The sequence below is a fragment of the Canis lupus genome, chromosome 9 (genome assembly GCF_003254725.2).
Source record: "Canis lupus dingo isolate Sandy chromosome 9, ASM325472v2, whole genome shotgun sequence".
Classification (NCBI taxonomy): Eukaryota; Metazoa; Chordata; class Mammalia; order Carnivora; family Canidae; genus Canis; species Canis lupus.
Genome location: NC_064251.1, coordinates 42016067 through 42034033, shown reverse-complemented (window position 1 = coordinate 42034033; position 17967 = coordinate 42016067). Strand labels below are relative to the sequence as shown.

At 47.7% G+C, this 17967-nt stretch overlaps 1 protein-coding gene across 8 annotated transcripts in view; it reads left to right on the top strand.

The window, feature by feature from the left end:
- ADAP2 (ArfGAP with dual PH domains 2) overlaps window positions 1-17967 on the top strand; it is a 35521-nt gene that overhangs the window by 7428 nt on the left and 10126 nt on the right. For 6 of the 8 annotated variants that reach the window (XM_035720749.2, XM_025476492.3, XM_025476490.3 and 3 more), the window contains 5 exons: window positions 6854-7000; window positions 11872-11955; window positions 14899-14961; window positions 16464-16541; window positions 17224-17452. In XM_035720749.2, coding sequence (XP_035576642.1) covers window positions 6854-7000; window positions 11872-11955; window positions 14899-14961; window positions 16464-16541; window positions 17224-17452 — 601 coding nt within the window. The remainder of the gene's footprint in view (window positions 1-6853; window positions 7001-11871; window positions 11956-14898; window positions 14962-16463; window positions 16542-17223; window positions 17453-17967) is intronic. The other 2 variants (XM_025476494.3, XM_025476493.3) reach the window with 2 other exon arrangements.

Below are 17967 nucleotides of genomic sequence, written 5' to 3'. Positions count from 1 at the left end.
ACCCAACTCAGGTCACATTTGAATCAGTGGTGCTGTGTCTTCTGGATAATCTTGGCCACTGAGCGTTCAGCACTGCATTGTTACTTTTCCATGGCTATGTGATCAGTCCAGTCCACAGAAAACACACCTTCTCTTCACCTAGAATCAGCTTGGATGTGTCCACAATAAAGTCTTGGATGACTCCTTGGGTTTACCGCATTTATGAATGCACTCAAGAAATTTATTCAGCACCTGCTGTATACTAGATATTCCCATAGGCACTGGAGCTACAGCAATAAATAAAACGAAGCTCCCATTCTCATGGGGCTTTCATTCTAGAGGAAGGAGACAGATGGTAACCAAAATGTACATCAAAATATGATATATGAGGTAGTAGTAAGTTCTGTGAAGAGAAATAAAAGTGGGTGAAGAGTGAGAGGATGATGGGGCTGATATCATTCAGGGCTTAGGGAAGGCCCCTCTGATGACATTGGAGCAGAGAAATGAATAAAAGTGAGCAAGTCAGGGTCACCTGTGCAGCTCAGTCGGTTAAGTGCATCTGGCTCTAGGTTTCTGCTCAGGTCATGATCTCGGGGTCATGAGATTGAGCTCCGTGTCAGGGTCCGTGCTCAGGGTGGGAGTCTGCTTGGGTTTTTCTCTCTCTCTCCCTCTGCCCCTCTCCACTTTCTCTCTTTTTTTATTATTTTTAAAATATTTTATTTATTTATTCATGAGAGACACAGAGAGAGGAAGATATATATAGAGAAGCATCTCCCTGTGGGGAGTCCGATGTGGGACTCAATCTCAGGACCTCAGGATCACGACCTGAGCCAAAGGCAGCCACTCAACCATTGAGCCACCCAGGTGCCCTCTCTCTGTTTCTCAAATAAATAAATAAAATCTTAAAAAAAAAAAAAGTGAGCAAGTTATGTGCGTATGTGAGGGCAGAGTAGAAGCAGTAGAGGGAACATGATGTGCATAAACCCTGAACATGGTCTTGGCACACCTGTGTGCCAGTTAGAAAATGACCCCTCTGAGATGGTGTAGCCCCCTGGGGCCCAGGTCAGATAAGCGGAAGCCTAGATTGCAGTTCTTGTCTCAGCCAGGGACTTTTTGTTAGTGCACAAACTATTTGCCCATAAGCCACAGCCCTGGCCTGAACTGGTTGGTGGGTCAAGGAAGCCAAAGTGACCTGTACAGAGGGAGCAAAGAAAAGGATGGAAGGAGATGAACTCACATGGGTAAGGACTTTGTAGGGCCTAAGAAGACTCAAGATTGTTGTTTTTTTTTTTTAACAGTTTTATCAAGATATAAATTCACAGAGGTGCCTGGGTGGCTTAAGTGTGGGACTTGTGACCTCAGCTCAGGTCTTGATCTCAGGGTCATGGGACCAAGCCCTGTGTCCAGCCCATATTGCATCACATCAGGCTCCTCACACAATGGAAAGCCTGCTCCAGATTCTCTCCCCCTCTCTCCCTCTGTTCCTCTCCCACGTTTGCACTTTCTCTCTTTCTCTAAAATAAATAAATAAAAATTTTAAAAAAGATATAAATTCACATACCATACAATTCACCCATTTAAAGCATACAACTAATGGCTTTTAATATATTCACAGAATTGTGCAACTGTCAACACAATTTTAGAACATTTTCATAACCCCCAAAAGAAATCTCACACCCATTAGCCCTATCTTGGTGTACCCTATGGTGGGTACACCATAACCCCCAGCCCCAGGAGACCAATGATCTACTTTCTGTCTCTGTATTTATAGACACCTCAAGTATATATATGGACTATGTGGTGTTTAGTAACAGAACTCTTTCATTTCGCATGTGTGTTCAAGGTTCATTTATGTAGCATGTATTGTACTTATTTTTATTGCCAAGTATTGGTCCATTGTGTGGATATTTCATCTTTTCACTAGCTGATAGACATTTGAGTTATTTCCACTTTCTGGTAAGTATGAATAATGCTCCTATGAACATTGGTGCACAAGTTTTCATGTGGACATGTTTCCATTCTTCTTGGGGATATAGCTAGGAGTGGAATTGCTGGGTCGGGTGGTAACTGTCTTTACTCTGTCACACTTTTCCAAAGTCCCTGCACCATTTTATGTCTCCATCAGCAATGAGTGAAGGTTCCAATTGCTTCACATCTTCACCAACACTTGCTGTCATCTGTCTTTTTTTTTTAAGATTTTTATTTACTTTATTTGAGAGAGAGAGAGCGAGCATGAATGAGGAGAGGGGCAGAGGGAGAAGCAGACTTCCCACTGACCCCCCCCCCCCCCCCGCCCCGCCAACACAGGGGTCAATCCTAGGATCCCGGGATCATGACCTGAGCTGAAGGCAGATGCTCAACCGCTGAGCCACTCAGGCACCTCGTCATCTATCTTTTTGATTATAACCATTTTGGGGGATATGAGTTAATATCTGGTTGTGATTCTGGTTTGCATTTCCTTGATGGGTATTGATATTGAGCATTTTTTCATGTGCTTATTGGCCATTTATTTATCTTCTTTAGAAAAATGTCTGTTCAGATCCATTTCTAATATTTTAATTAGTTTAGTTGGCTTTTTATTACTGAGTTTTTATAGTTCTTTATGTATTGTAGGTATAAGGCCATATTGGATACATGATTTACAAAAAAATGTAGGCTTTTTGGATTTTACTCTGAGGTGAGAAGCCACAGGACAGTATTGAGCAGAAAAATAATACAATTTGATTTAAGCTCTTTACATTTTGGGAATATAAGTCTTGTGATGGATGAACATTTCATGGGGACAGTTTCTTCTGTACTCTTATTCCTACTTGCATCAGGGACCATTATGATATGGCTCTTTTATTTATTTTAAAAAGATTTTACTTTTAAGTAATCTGTACACCCAACATGGGGCTCAAACCCACAAATCCAAGATCATGAGTCATGCTTTAGCAAAGCCCCGGTGGCTCAGCGGTTTAGTGCCGCCTTTGGCCCAGGGTGTGATCCTGGAGACCCAGGATCGGGTCCTGCGTCGGGCTCCCTGCATGGAGCCTGCTTCTCCCTCTGCCTGTGTGTGTCTCTCATTCTCTCTCTCTCACATGAATAAATAAATAAAATATTTTAAAAAAGAGTCATTCTTTACTGACTGAACTGGCCAAGTGTCCAATTTAAATTTTTTTTAATTTTTTTATTTTATTATTTATGATAGTCACAGAGAGAGAGAGAGAGAGAGAGAGAGAGAGGCAGAGACATAGGCAGAGGGAGAAGCAGGCTCCATGCACCAGGAACCCGATGTGGGATTCGATCCTGGGTCTCCAGGATCGCGCCCTGGGCCAAAGGCAGGCGCCAAACCGCTGCGCCACCCAGGGATCCCTAAATTTTTTTTAAAGACGCACTCTGGCTGCTTCTGGGGTCAGGGTGGGGCAGAGAGGGAACAAGAGTGGAAGGAGAGAAAGCAGTTAGGAAGCCATTGCAATAATGTGAGGAATCAGGGTGCCTGAGTGGCTCAGTCAGTAGATCATATGACTCTTGATCTCAGTGTTGTGAGTTTGAACCCCACATTGGGCATAGAGTTACTTCAAAGAAATAAAAATAGTTAATTAAAAAAATAATCAATTGAGGAATAATGGTGGATTAGATGAAATGGTGGTGAAAGAGATAGTTAGAGGTGATCAGATTTTGGAAGTGGAACCCACAAGATTTACTGACAGATTGGCCATGGGATATGAGAGTAAGAAGCATCAAGGCTAGTTCCCAGCTTTTTGCCCTATGTAACTAGAAGGACAGATTTGCCATTTACTGAAAAGGCAAAAACTTAGCCCTCTGAAGGGATGATCAAGAGCCCTTTTTGGTTTGAGATGCTTATTAGTCATCTAGGTGGAGACACTGAGAAGGAAGTTGGATATATGAGCTTGGAGGTCTGGAGAGAGTTTGGAGGTGGAGTCCTCAGCATTGCAATGGGTTTAACGATGGGACTGGCTGGAATCGCCTGGGCAGGGAATGTGGGTAAATGAGAAAAGATTTTTTTGTTTTGTTTTGTTTGTATCCCACATGTGTTTATTGGTATAGTTTCCCACTCCTCTTTTTTCAGGGTGCTTTTAGTGATGCTTCTGTCAGAGGGAGCATCCTTCTATAAGCCTTGCCCTTCCTCCTGTAGACTGGCAAAGGACTGTGGTGCAGCCAACACACAAAACTACCTTTCGTGCATGGTTAAGGATGGTGGTGATTTTTTTGTAGCATCCTGGGCACTTCTCGGCCACGAAGTAGGGGTTGGGACTCTGCACCAGGTGCTGCTTCTTGTGCTTCCTCTTCTGAGGATGGTTGGATGAGGTCCTTCACAAGGAGCATGTTCTTGTGGGGAGGTGGTCACCCAAAAAGGAGCGAAAGCAGAAATCCTAGGACTGTGTACTTTAGTTGCTTCTTGCTGAATGAGAAACCATCATAAAGCTTAGTGGCTTAAAACATCAGTTTATTATTTCTCTCAATCTTGAGGGTCAGGAATTTGGGCAGGCCTTGGCTGTTGCAATGTACTCCATGGGGCATCAGTCAGGTCATTCACCCTGCTGCATTGAGCTGGTGGTTGGGCTGGGCGAGAAGGCCCAGGAAGCTTTCATGTATATGTCTGGTGCCTTGGTTACTCCAGGTAGTCGCTGTTTGTCCACGTGGTTGTTCCTTATTCAGGAGTCTGCGTTGAGCTTCTTTGCAGTGTGGCAGTTGGCCTCCCCTAAGTAAAGGGGTAGGCTACTCAGCCTCTTAAACCTGAGGCCAGGAACTAACTTCTGTTGATCAAAGCAACTCAAGCAGCCAGCGCTGATTCAAGAGGAGGGCATATAGATGACCCTCTCCTCCCTTTGTGGGGTACAATGGTGTGTGTATACCGGGAGGGCCAGAATCAGTGAGGGCCAGTCTTTGGAGATTATTTACCACACTGAGCTCCAAGACATTGCAGTATTTAGAAGGCAGAAAAATGAGAAGTCTCCAGCAGTGAATGTGAAGGAGTAGCCAAAAAATCAGAAAAGGACAAGCTTTGAGCACATCAGCTATCACCTGACTCCATTTCCTATATGTAGACCTTTTTTTTTTTTTTTTTTTTTTTTTTTTAATTTCCCCTGTTGGGCAATCTCCCTGACAGTCAGGAAAATGCAAATTAAAGCCATGTGAGATATACTACATACTCACCAGAATAACTGAAATGAAAAAGACTGACAATTCCACGTAAAGGGTGTGGAGAAACTGAAACTCTCATACGTTGCTGGTGGAATTGTAAAATGACACAACTACTTGGGAAAACCATTTTGCAGTTTTTAATAATGGTAGATATACACTTAACCATATAACCCAGCCATTCCACGCCTAGGTATTTACTGAAGAGGAACAAAGACAAATGTCCACAAAAATATTTGTATGCAAGTGTTCATATATGCTTTTTTAAAATTATTTATTTATTTATGATAGTCACACACAGAGAGAGAGAGGCAGAGACACAGGCAGAGGGAGAAGCAGGCTCCATGCACCGGGAGCCCGATGTGGGATTCGATCCCGGGTCTCCAGGATCAGCGCCCTGGGCCAAAGGCAGGCGCCAAACCGCTGAGCCACCCAGGGATCCCCCAAGCTGTACTTTTAAAATGAGTTTCATTTATTATTTATAAATTATACCTCAACAGGGATGCCTGGGTGGCTCAGCGGTTTGGCGCCTGCCTTTGGCCCAGGGCGCAATCCTGGAATCCCGGGATCCAGTCCCACGTTGGGCTCCCGGCATGGAGCCTGCTTCTCCCTCTGCCTGTATCTCTGCCTCTCTCTCTCTCTCTCTCTCTCTCATGAATAAATAAAATCTTTAAAAAAAATTATACCTCAACAAAGTTGATTGAATGAAAATTAATAATGATATCCAATTTCATACCCATCATATTGGCAAAAAATTTAAATCTGCCAGTCAGATGTTGGTGAGGACATAGGGGAAGCGGAACTCCTCTATGATTGTGTTATTCACTTATGTTGTTTAGTAGTTAGAATTGAAGTAAATATTGGTACAACCGATGTGGAGAGCCATAGAGCAGAATAATTTGCTGGCCCTCTATAGTTCTTTTTTAACCTAGGCCCCATGCCCACTGTGGGGCTTGAACTCATGACCCTAAGATTAAGAATCGCATGTTCTACCAACTGAGCCAGCCAGGCGTGCCCCAAGGAACTGAAGTTTTATTTTTATTTAATTTTAGTTTTAATTTAAAGAGCCACATGTGGTTAATGGCTGCCACAGGTCTAGAAGGTTTGTGCCATTTTTCTCTGTTATCAATTACAAAGAAAACACTCTTTTCCCTTCCTTGCTGAGTATTGGTTAGTGCTTAACCTGTGTTCCAGACCCCTGCCAACAGAAAAGAGTGCGGGAGGGAGCTCCCCAAGGGCCCCATACCTGCTTTTATCTGTTTTATTTTATTTGTTTGGCTTCCATAGATAATATACTTCAGAAAAAGTCCTGTGGCTTAAAGTTGGTTTTTTTTTTTTTTTTGAAGATTTTTCTATTTTCATTCACTCATGAGAGGCACAAAGAGAGAGGCAGAGACATAGGCAGAGGGAGAAGCAGGCTCTCTGTGGGGAGCCTGATGCAGGACTTCATCCCAGGACCTCAGGATCTCACCCTGAGCCGAAGGCAGATGCTCAACCACTGAGCTACCCAGGTGCCCCTGTGGCTTAAAGTTTTGAAAAGTTCTCAGTTAAGGCCTTTCTAGGCCCCATCCCAGCTCCAAGAAGCCAATCCGCAAGAGAGCAGAATATCTGTGCATCTCGATATTACAACAGGGACGTATAAAAGCCCTGAAGAGTTAGCAGTTGGTTATTGGTTTGTATTAAGGCCTTGGTGAAGGTGGCGAGAAGTCACCTGCCTCCTCTCTTTCAGGGTAAAGGCCCCAAAGCTGTCATCAGCATCAAGGACTTGAATGCTACCTTCGAAACAGAGAAGATAGGGAACCCCCATGGTCTGCAGATCACCTACAGGAGAGAGGGCCACATCAGAAACCTCTTCGTGTACCATGAGAGTGGGAAGGTGAGATGACCAGCATGGCCACCCTGGCCCCCAGCCTGCACTCCGAGATTCTGCAGGCCTGGCTTGCTAGCTCCCTGGTTCAGCTGCTGCTTGGGATTTGCTGCTGCTGTTTGCCTCATCTCTCATCATTTTCCAATCTGAGAGAGCCATACAACATAGCAGCAGGGAGTGAGAGCAGGGAGAGAAACCTGGCAGGCACCATGGATGTGTCTGGATAGTGAGCAGCCACTAAGGGGACTCCAGTTAGCAGGAAGGGCCGTGCCCAGGGGTGACAAACCCAGGTAGGGCAGAGATTCTGAACATGGGAGCAGGGGAGAAGGGAAGATCCTGCAGCCCTGAACTCCAGGGCCTTGCTTCTCACATGTGGTCTTGTACCCACAGTATTAGGATCACCTGGGAGCTTGCTAGGAACAGTCTCAGTCAGACCCACCTGAACCTACTGAATTAGAGACTCCATTTTCACAGGATCTCCAGGTGACCATTAAGCACATTAAAGTTTAAGAAATTGGCTCTGCCAGAGAAGAGCAAGCCAATAGTATATGTCCAGGAGAATAAGCTTGGTCAGAATGTGTGGAATCTCATGACTGGACAAGGGGCATGGATGCCATGTGGAGGTGCAGAGAGGTAGAGGTGAGGGCAGACATTTAGTGAGTGCCTATTGATTCTGTGCCAGGCATTGTTCTTGGCAATCACCACACATCTTTTTTTTTTTTTTTTTTTTTTTAAGATTTTATTTATTTGGGGGAGAGAGAGAGAACAAGTTGGGAAGAGGCAGAGGGAGAGGGACAAGCAGACTCCATGCTGAATGCAGAGCCCGATGTGGAGCTCAAACCCACAACCCTGGGATTATGACCTGAGCTGAAATCAGTAGTTAGATGCTTCATGGATTGAGCCACCCAGGAGCCCCATTCTATATAATTTCTTATTCCTCAAAACAGTCCAGGAGATGTTTTAACCCTATGTTACTGAGCCTTGGGCACATTACATAACTTGTTCAGGGTCACCCAGACTACAGTTCCTGAGTCCTACACCTATTTACCACCCCATGTGCCTCTGCTGGAGGGACAATCCTTGGCAGCAGGAGCCAGGAACCTGAGGCAGGGACTAGATCTTCCCAAGGGGTGCTAGCCCTGGGATGCTTTCCTCATAGTCTGGGCAGAGTTCCTGGTGGTGGAGTCTGAAGAATAGGGGTTTGGAGTCAGAAACTGGAGCCCTGGTTCTTCCACTCTGGGCTGAGTTACTTGACCAAGTCCCTTCCCCTCCTCCATCTGCTTGGTTATGGATTTGAACACCTACCCCCCAGAGGGGTTTTGAGGGTTGAATGACCATGAACCATGAATGTCAAAGAATTTCATTACTGTGAAGTACATTTCTTTTTTTTTTTTCTTTAAGATTTTATTTATTTGAGAGAAAGATGGTGAGAAAGAGCACCACTAGGGGGGCAGAGAAGGGAGAAGCAGTATCGCCACTGAGCAGGGAGCTCGAGGCTTGGCTTGATCCCAGCACCATGGGATCATGACCTGAACTGAAGGCAGATGCTTAACCGAATGAGCCACCCACATGCCCCTACAGTGAAGTGCATTTCAAACATTAACCTCTGCTAATTATTTGCTCATGATTGTAGCAGTTGTAAAGGGTAAAATCTTATGGGCAATTTCACATCTGTATCACTTACTCATTCACTCTATTTTTTTTTTTAAGATTTTATTTACTGGGGGGTGGGTGAGGGGCAGAGGGACAAACAGACCCACCTGTGGAATGCAGAGCCCGCCAGGGGCTGGATCACAGGACCCTGAGTTCGTGACCTGAGCTGAAATCAGACACTTAATCAACTGAGCCACGCAGGCACCCCATTCAGTGACTCTTTTGATTAATCCTTATTGTGCTTCTGCAATGTTCGAAGTACTGCCCTGAGTTCTAGAGAGTGTGATAATGAATAGTTAGAGCCATGGATGGGCCTCAAGCATCCCAGAGTCTGGGGAGGGAGTCAGAAATTGGGAAATGGGCATTGTTGATACTGTGTGATGGGGTGTCAGTCATGCTGGGGACACATAGGAGACATGTCAGTGGCCTAGTCTGGGCTGGCGTGGGTAGAGGGCAATCAGAGGAAAGACTTTCTATTTAAAAATTATGTGAATATGTTGAAAAAGTGGACACTCAAACCAGCTTAAAGGGGGTATGAATGGAAAATATACAAGTGTTTTTTTTTTTTTTTTTTTTTTTAAGAGCAACAGATATGACTGGGTCTCCTGAGAGATTAGTCAGGAACTCTGTGTGTCTGTGTGTGTGTGTATGTGAGAGAGAGAGAGAGAGAAGAGAGAGAGAGAGAGAGAGCAGGAAAGGACTCTCACAGGAATACATTATCCTATAGCACCAGAAGTACAAGTAAATGTCATATTTATTTCTCTAAATTCAAGGACCCCCATTCCCCAAAGTGGCAAGAAATCTAATATCCATCATCTTTCTTGACTTCCTCACTTAGTTCCACCATAATCTTGGGACTGGGAGACACAGAGGAGATTCCCGGTTCTTTGTCCATGGTCCTTGGTCTTCGAACCATGGTCCATGGGTTCTCTGCTGTTGCCCTATGTCCACGTTGGATGCCAGTGGCCCCCCCCCCTCCATGCCAGTCGCTATATGAAGGCTTTTACTGAAGTGCCCTAGGTCTCTGATACTTAGGGTAACTGCCCCCACTTCCAGGTACCCCCCCCCCCAGCTGTGGAGCATCTGACCACCTGGGTATGGCCATTCTCTTTCCCTCAATGCCCCAGCTTCTCTGTTAGATAGGCATAAACAGGGGCTGCAGACTCATGACTGCAGGGGCCAGGTAGGTCATTTGAACATGGAATGGGCAACTATAAGGCTATAAAGCAGGAAGACCTGTATGGAGGACTGAAACAAACAAAACTTTGGAACCAAACAAATGTGTATGCAGGTTGGATTTGGCCCTAGGGTTACCAGTTAGTGACCGAAGTCTGGGTGGGTATTTTCTGGGACCTGCATAGGTTATTAATGCCCAGGACAAGAGAGCTCACAATTCTGGAATACTGGGCCAGCCTGCTTGGCTGCTGAGAAAGGGTCATTATGTTGCATTCCTGGGAAACTGTATTTGAATGAATTTCTCAATCACTGTATTACATCGAGGTGGAGCAGACCAGCTATTTGAACAAATCTTTCAGCATCCCAATTCCAAATTATTTGGGAGAAAGGCCCTGATAAGCCCAGGCTAGCCTCTTTATTGGTCCAGGCCTGACCTAGTTCCTGTGGCCAAGAAGGGGAAGATCCTAGCAGCAAATGTGGCTGCAGTTGTGGGTGAGTGGTGTGTGAGAATGGGTGGGGCGTTTCTTACTAGAAGCAGGGCTTGGGATGAGCAAAAATCCACTCAAACAACTAAACTAAACTTCAGGATAAGAAGAATGTGGAGTGCCTGGGTGGCTCAGTCCGTTAAATGTCTGTCTGCATTTGGCTCAGGTCATGGTCCCAGGGTAGTGGGATCGAGCCCTGCATCAGCTCTCTGCTCAACGGGGAGCCTGCTTCTTCTGCCTGCTGCTCCCCCTGATTGCGTTCTCCCATTTTCTCACTAATAAATCAATAAAATCTTTCTTTTTATTTAAAAAAATTTTTTTAAAGATTTATTTTTATTTATTTATGATAGACATAGAGAGAGAGAGAGAGAGAGAGAGAGAGAGAGGCAGAGATACAGGCAGAGGGAGAAGCAGGCTCCATGTAGGGAGCCCGACGCAGGACTCAATCCCGGGACTCCAGGATCGCGTCCTGGGCCAAAGGCAGGCGCGAAACCGCTGAGCCACCCAGGGATCCTCTCCCTTTTTTTTTTTTTTTAAAGGATACGTAGAATATTCTAGGTAAAAGCTATGTGTGGGGTGAGGGAAGAGAGGTGGATTAAGTAGAGTGTACAACATGAAAGGATTGCAAATGCTTTTGTGTGGAGGGAGCTCAGAGGGCGAAGTGGTCATACTAGAGACTTAGACTTTTCACCTGAGGGTAGCAAAGAGGACTCTGGGGGGGCCCTGGGTGGCTCAGTGGTTGAGCATCTGCCTTTGGCTCAGGTCATGATCCCAGGATCCTGGGATTGAGTCCCTCATCAGGCTCCTTGCAAGGAGTCTGCTTCTCCCTCTGCCTGTGTCTCTGCCTCTCTCTCTGTCTCTCATGAATAAATAAATGCAATCTTAAAAAAAAAAAAATCACTCTGGCTGCTGTGGGGAGGATCTATTGCAGAGCAGCAGAGCCAAGGCAGAGCCAGCTAGACAAGTGGTTCACCAGGTCCTTATAAGGTAACTCACACTGCTAAGGGCACACTCCCCCAGAGTGACACTAGCAAGTCCAAGCCAGCTTTGGCCCAAGTTGCACCCCAGGTGATGAGCATCCCCATTGAAGGGAATCCCCAGGTGTACTTGCCCCCACATGAGATCCAGTCTTTGACATCTGAGGGCCCTTCCTCCTCCAATTATATCCCACTGACCAGCATTGCATCACCAGAGAGCCGGTTAGGGATTCAGGATCTGAGGCCTCACCTACCTCAAACCCACTAGACCCAAATCTGCATTTTAAAGAGATCCTCAGGTGATTCTTACACACTTTGGAAAGGGCCAAGCATGGCTCAAGACCATTACCTAACTCTAGCATAGTTCTCCTTGGTCTTTCTTCATGGCTCTGGACCTCTCTGTCAGTGGCTTCCCATCTGCTCAGGTGAGCTCCCCAGGCTCTGGCATCATTCTCCCACATGCCTGTGATCAGGTCTCTAAGCAGAATTGGGGGTGTTGACACTGAAGACCCAGCTAACTTCCTGCCACCAGACTCAGCTCCCCACTACTCCATCTCACAGGATATCTATCCTCATTTTTTCTCCACAGGAGATAGTGGACTGGTTCAATGCCCTCCGTGCAGCCCGTCTGCAATACCTAAAAACGGCCTTTCCTGAGCTCCCAGAGTCTGAGGTGAGCTAAATGTGGACCCCAACTTCCTTTTTTTTAAAAAAAGATTTATTTTGAGGGAGGGAGGGAGAGAGAGAGAGAGAGAGAGAGAGAGAGAGAAAGCAGACTCCCTGCTGAGTGTAGAGCCTGATGCGGGGCTTGATCTCATGACCTAGGCTGAAACCAAGAATCAGATGCTTAACTGACTGAGCCACCTAGGTGCCCCATGAACCCCAGCTTCTGAGTCTCCTCTCTGCCACCTCCACTCCTTGCCTGCTGACCTCAAAAATACTCAGAGGCCCAACTAGCTTTGTTTGTGAACAAGACTTTGAGAGAAATGAAAGGCTTTCTTTAGGGGATTATGGCCTCACACATGGCATGGCAGCCTCCAAAATGTAGGTTGCCTTTTGGATGCAGAGCCACCATCCCCAGTGTCAAGGGGCTTGGGATTTGGGCATCTCTTTCTGATGCCTTCTCCCATTGAAATGTGCAAATGATCCCTCATGGGCCTTCATGCGCTTTTGAGCCCATTTTATCTTGTATTGTCTTTTATCTAGTAATCCCTTATAGCAGACAGCTAGGTGGGGTGATTGTTCCTATTTTACTGATGAAAACTGAGTCCCAGGAAGGTCAAGTGAATACCAGAGAGTGCTCTTCCCACTCTAATGTCCTCCCTTTGCCCTTTTGTGTTCTGGCCTCGGGAAGGCAATGGGATCTTCTCCATTACAGTTCTAATAGGGGCAGTCTGCCTTCTGTAGCCAAGATCACGGTGCTCCTGAGAACTTCATTTTGGTTGTCCTCAGACATGTGGGGCATCCATCTACATCTCTCAAGTGTGTGGGGCAGAGGATGCTGCCTTGAACCAGGAGGCTTGAGCTCTCATGGATGCTCTGTTGCTAACTCACTGTTTGTCACTAACATCACTTCTCGGAACATCTGCTTCGATGTCTGAAAGATGGCTGTTGGTCTGGATCATCCTCAGGGTCCCTTCCACCTCAGAGGTGCTATGGTCTGGGGTCTGCTTTAGGCTCTACTCTAGGAGGATTTTGTAAATGATGGGGGTGGAGACACTGTATTAATCCCAGGACTTTCTTGTTCCAAACTGTTACACCTTCCTTGAAAGCCTAAATGCTCCTTAATTCCAGAGTTTGCAGGGAGCTAAGTTTTGGAAACAGGCTACCCCTCCAGGCCTAGCAATGCACTGAGATGGCAGTTCTCTGCAAGTGACTCCAGCCAGGCCTGCGTCAGGACCCTCTGGTTCTGTGGAGTCAGCACCCAGTATGAGCGAGTGCACAATCCGTGGGCAGGGCTTGTGCATGCTGAGTGCTGACTGGAGACTTCGGAGGACAAAGTGCAGACTCTCAGCTTTAGTCATCTAGGCTGGCTCTTCAACTTTGTTGACCCCTGCAGAGGATATTGGTTTTTGGCCAACCCCTCAATGTCCTCTTGCCTCCCCTCATCACCATGAGTCTTCTCCCCCCATCCCCCATCTCTCTGCTGCCTTTCCTCCCCCTGTCACTAGGTATGGCCTGAGATTCTGGACTACCGCCTGGACCTCAGTTCAGGCTGAGGGATCCGGGGGCCAGACACCTGGGAGTTCCAGTGTGGGGGGTGGTCCCATACTAAGAAATGTGTGGCCTCTGAGGTCAGAGAAGCTGATGTGTTACCTGAGGCATGTCACCTCACCATTCTGAGCTTCAGTTTGCTCATCTGTCACCATGGGGACAATGCCCAGTCTCCAGGGCTATTGTGAGAATCGAATGGGCCACAGCTTCTAGGGTCCTAAAAGCAGCACTCCATCCATGTGCTCTTCCTTCTTCTGGTATCTCCTCAGGGCTAGACTAGCATTGCCCAGGCTCAGGTTCAGACTCTTGAGCAGTTTAGGACTCTTCTTTCCAAATGAAGAAATTAAGGCCTCCAGAAGGTATTTTAGGGAAAGGGGAGTGCTATACTTTCATTTTTGGCTCACAATTTTCTTCCTTTCGACTTCCCAGACTTCACTTCCCCTTTGCCCCAGGTCCGGGGCTCTGGAGCTCCAGAGGACGCCCTCTGCTCTCAGAGGCCTGAGCTGTCATTGGAAGCTCTAGACTTGTCAGTTTGACTCCCTAGAGCATAGGAGGCCACCATTAATTCCTGGAAGCTTCTCTGAGTAAGGGATGGCAAGCTGGAAGGGATCCGAGAGATCACATAATCCAGTCTCCATATTACTCGGAGGGAAGTGGGCCCAGAGAGGGACAGGGTCTTAGCAAGGTAAAACAGCTAGGTGGAGGTCAGAACAGCACCTGGAATCCAGGTCTCCTGACTCCTAGTCCAGAGCTTTCTCTATTTGCCCACCCTGCCACCATCTCCTGTGGGCCTATGTCAGAAACCCCAGCAAAGACCAGGTCTTGGCCAGGTGCCTGATCAGAGGGCTCTGGAATGTTTACACTGTAGTGTCATGGTGATAGGAATACCACTAGTGTCTGTCAGCCATAGGTGTGAATCCCACCCAGCTTTATAGCCTCCCAGCAACACGGCATAGAGAAAATTGCCAGCCACTTCTCTGAGGCCTGGTTTCTTCAGAAGTCCAATGAAGATGATAATGTCCACCTCACAGGGTGATTGAGAATTGCATCCAGAGCCTGACACATGTAGATCCTCAAAACATGCCCTCCTGGCACCAGGAGGGTTTCCTCAGAGCCCTGCCTGTCTGCCTCCTAGGGCTACTGAAGGAATTCGTAGACTAAGTCCTTAAATCACGATTCGGCTCTGCTGGTGAGCTCTGCAAGGATCTGAGATGCTGTCGTCTGACTGTTGAAATGGTAATATTGCATCCCTGCCACATTCCAAATATAACCCTGTGAACTGTGAACACACATCCTTCCCCATTCCAGACTTCCCCTTTGCTGGGGAGCCAAGTTCAGGAAGGAAACTTGAACCCTTGGCGTGTGAGTTGGTGTATGTCAGTGTATGTCTCTCTTTCCCCAGCTCGTGCCCCTCATCACCAGGAACTACCTCAAACAAGGCTTCATGGAAAAGACTGGTCCAAAGGTACATTTGGCCGCTCTCTGGGGGGACTTACACGTGCCCCTGGTTCTAGTGGGCAGTAGGGCAGAATTTGGAAAGTGAGGAACCAGGGGTGAGAAGAGTGGGGGGAAGGGAAGTAACCCAATGTTTGTGCATTCCTGGGGCCAAAGACCAAGAGGAGACTGGTGAGCTGGTGTGTGGTCCAGCTGTGGGTGCTTCTCCTGATTCTCCTCCTCCTTTATCAACATCACCAGCAGCTTCTTTCCTCTTTTTTTTTTTTAAGATTATATTTGTTTATTAGAGAGAGAGAGAGAATGCATGTGCATGCCAGTGCTGGAGAGGGCGAGGGGCAGAGAGAGAGCAGGGAACATACACAGCTGATCCCAGGACCCTAGGATCATGACTTGAGCCAAGGCAGACGCTTCCCTGACTGAGTCGTCCAGTTGCCCCAGCTTCCTTCCTCTTAACTCCAATCTCATTGACCCCACTCCTGTGAAAGCAGAGCTGAAAAGGGACTCTGCGTAACAGCTTTTACACTTTCCAGAACCCTTGTGTGCTCTGTGCTGGGGGCCTACCAGCACTGTCCAAGTGAGATGGGCTGGTGACTGGTCTGTGAACACACAGCTATACACGCCTGCCCGCCCGCCCGTGGGCACACCCCTTCCCAGCACACACATCCTCCCTCCAGCTGAGCCTCTGCTCTCCTTTGCTAAACCCGCCCCAACTGCCAGTGCTGCCCATTTCTACTTATCAGTGACAGAAGGGAAGACTGGCTGCTCTTGGGCCTCCCTTGGAGGTCCAGAGGGGTGGCGGCTCCTGCTGTGAGGGCATCTTGGGGGGACCCCAGCCTGAATGCGAAGAGGGGCACAGCTCCAAGTCAGAAGTCTGGCTGGAGAGGATCCTGATGATTGTGAGGGGAGGAGGTGGGGAAGGGAGGGTGAGAAAAGAAAGCAGAGGGAGCCTCCTGAAAAAACCAAAGCAGCAGCAATCCAATGCTGGTTTTTTTTTTTTTTTTTTTTTTTTAACAGGATGGTTGTTAATTCTGCAGGGAAAGGTGTTAGGCAATCAGTGTGAAAGAAAGCCTCTGGGCAGCTTAAAAACTAGTCAAAGCCTTGCACATTTTTTCTGCAGATGGCACAGCCACTCCCCAGTGGTTTTTGCCAGGGGCTTTCTTTCCCCTGACCTTGGTTAGGGTTCCAGCCAGGCCAGCGCTTTCAGCATTGCTGAGCAGGAACTCTTTCTGATTTCCCCCACTTCCTTTTTCTGAGACTCCTTATCCCTAGCCTGAGAAAGAGGAGAGCCCCTCTTCCTACCCTACCCACAGCAGCACCCAGAGGCACAAGGTGCAGCTGGCAAGGTGTGAGCAGGTGGGCAGAGCCCCAGGGAGGAGCACTGAGGTGTGTGACGGCCAAGATACTGGCCAGCTCCCTCGACCCAGCCCAGCCCAGGCTGGCTCTCTGACCTCTGTGCCCCAACCCGCACCCCCGCACTCGAGTGACCCTAGTATGAGGTTCCCTCTTTTGCAGCAAAGAGAACCTTTCAAGAAAAGATGGTTTGCTCTGGATCCCCAGGAGCGGAGGCTGCTGTATTACAAGAACCCACTGGTAAGAGCCACTGCCGGCCCCTGTCCAGTGCACCCCCAGACAGATGGGGTCTGTGCCAGCTGGGGACTGCAGGGGAATCAACAGTATTGGAACAACTTGGTGAGGGAAATGCCTCCATCTTTGCTCATCTCTCTAAGTCATCTCCATGCACAGAGTTATTCTCTTCCACCGTCAGGACGTCCTCTGTGTATCCAAAATGCTGCCAATGTAGTTAAACGGGTGATTTTTCATCCTCCTGTCTCCAGGGCTCGCTTCTCATTTGGGAGACTAGCGGTTAGCACTGTAGGCTCTAGAGCTTTCAGTCCTGCCATTTAGAGGTATGCCTTGGCCAGAGCACTTAACCCTCTGTGCCTTAGTTTCCTTCTCCAGAAGATAGTTTTAATAACAGCACCTTCCTCAGAGGCTGCCGTGAGGATTATATGAGCTACTTAAGGTAAAGCTCCCAAACAGTAAGCTGTCCATAAATGTTAAGCATCATTTTAACAGATCACGTGTGTGATTTCTTTTATGGCTTTTGTAGCCTTTCAAATTCTGGGTCTCACCAAGCAGAAATTCCCCGCAGAGACTCTCACTGCACACATATGACACCTCTTTCTAAAAGAGAGCCTAGGGGATGTCAGGGCTGCCGGCGTCCCTCTGCCCCAGCCGTGGCCTCTGGTGACCTCGTGTCCTCTGTTTCCAGGATGCCTTTGAACAGGGCCAGGTCTTCTTGGGGAGCAACGAGCAGGGGTATGGAGTCTATGAAGACCTGCCCAAGGGCATCCGGGGGAACCGCTGGAAAGCCGGCCTCACCATCATCACCCCGGAGCGGAGATTCGTCTTCACCTGCCCCAGCGAGAAAGAGCAGCGGGAGTGGCTGGAGAGTTTTCGGGATGTCCTCTCTCGCCCCTTGACGCCCCTCAACCTCCTCCGTAAGATGCACGGCCTGGGGGGGCTTATTCTTTTGGCCAAGGGCAGAAGGGGGCCTCACAAGGGGTCTCTGTGAGCCCTGAAATGGAGGTCATGGCCCCCAACTGTCCTCTTTCCATTTTTTTCTCTTCCTGCCAAAGGAAAGTACAGGTGGTACACATTACTGCCAGAAAGCCCTTGCTGTTCACGCACAGTCCTTCTGTCGTTGAGAGCTCTACGCTGTTAGCTCCCCACCCTCCACCAGTCCGTCTCATGAGAAACCCTGGCCTGTTATTATTAGCTCCAGTCTCACCCACTGGGCAACTCCCAGGGTCTCAGGTTCCTCTGAGACCCACTCAGGTTCCCACAGAGGGAAGGCTATTTTTAATGCTCTTCTCCGGTCCTCCCTTCTGTCTGCTCTCCCCTGCTCCTCCCTTCTGTCTGCTTCTCCCCTGCTCCTCCCTTTTGCCCCCGATGTTACAAGTAGGTTTCTGTCTACTGACAGTCCTGTGAAAAATAGGAAGACATTCTGAACTGG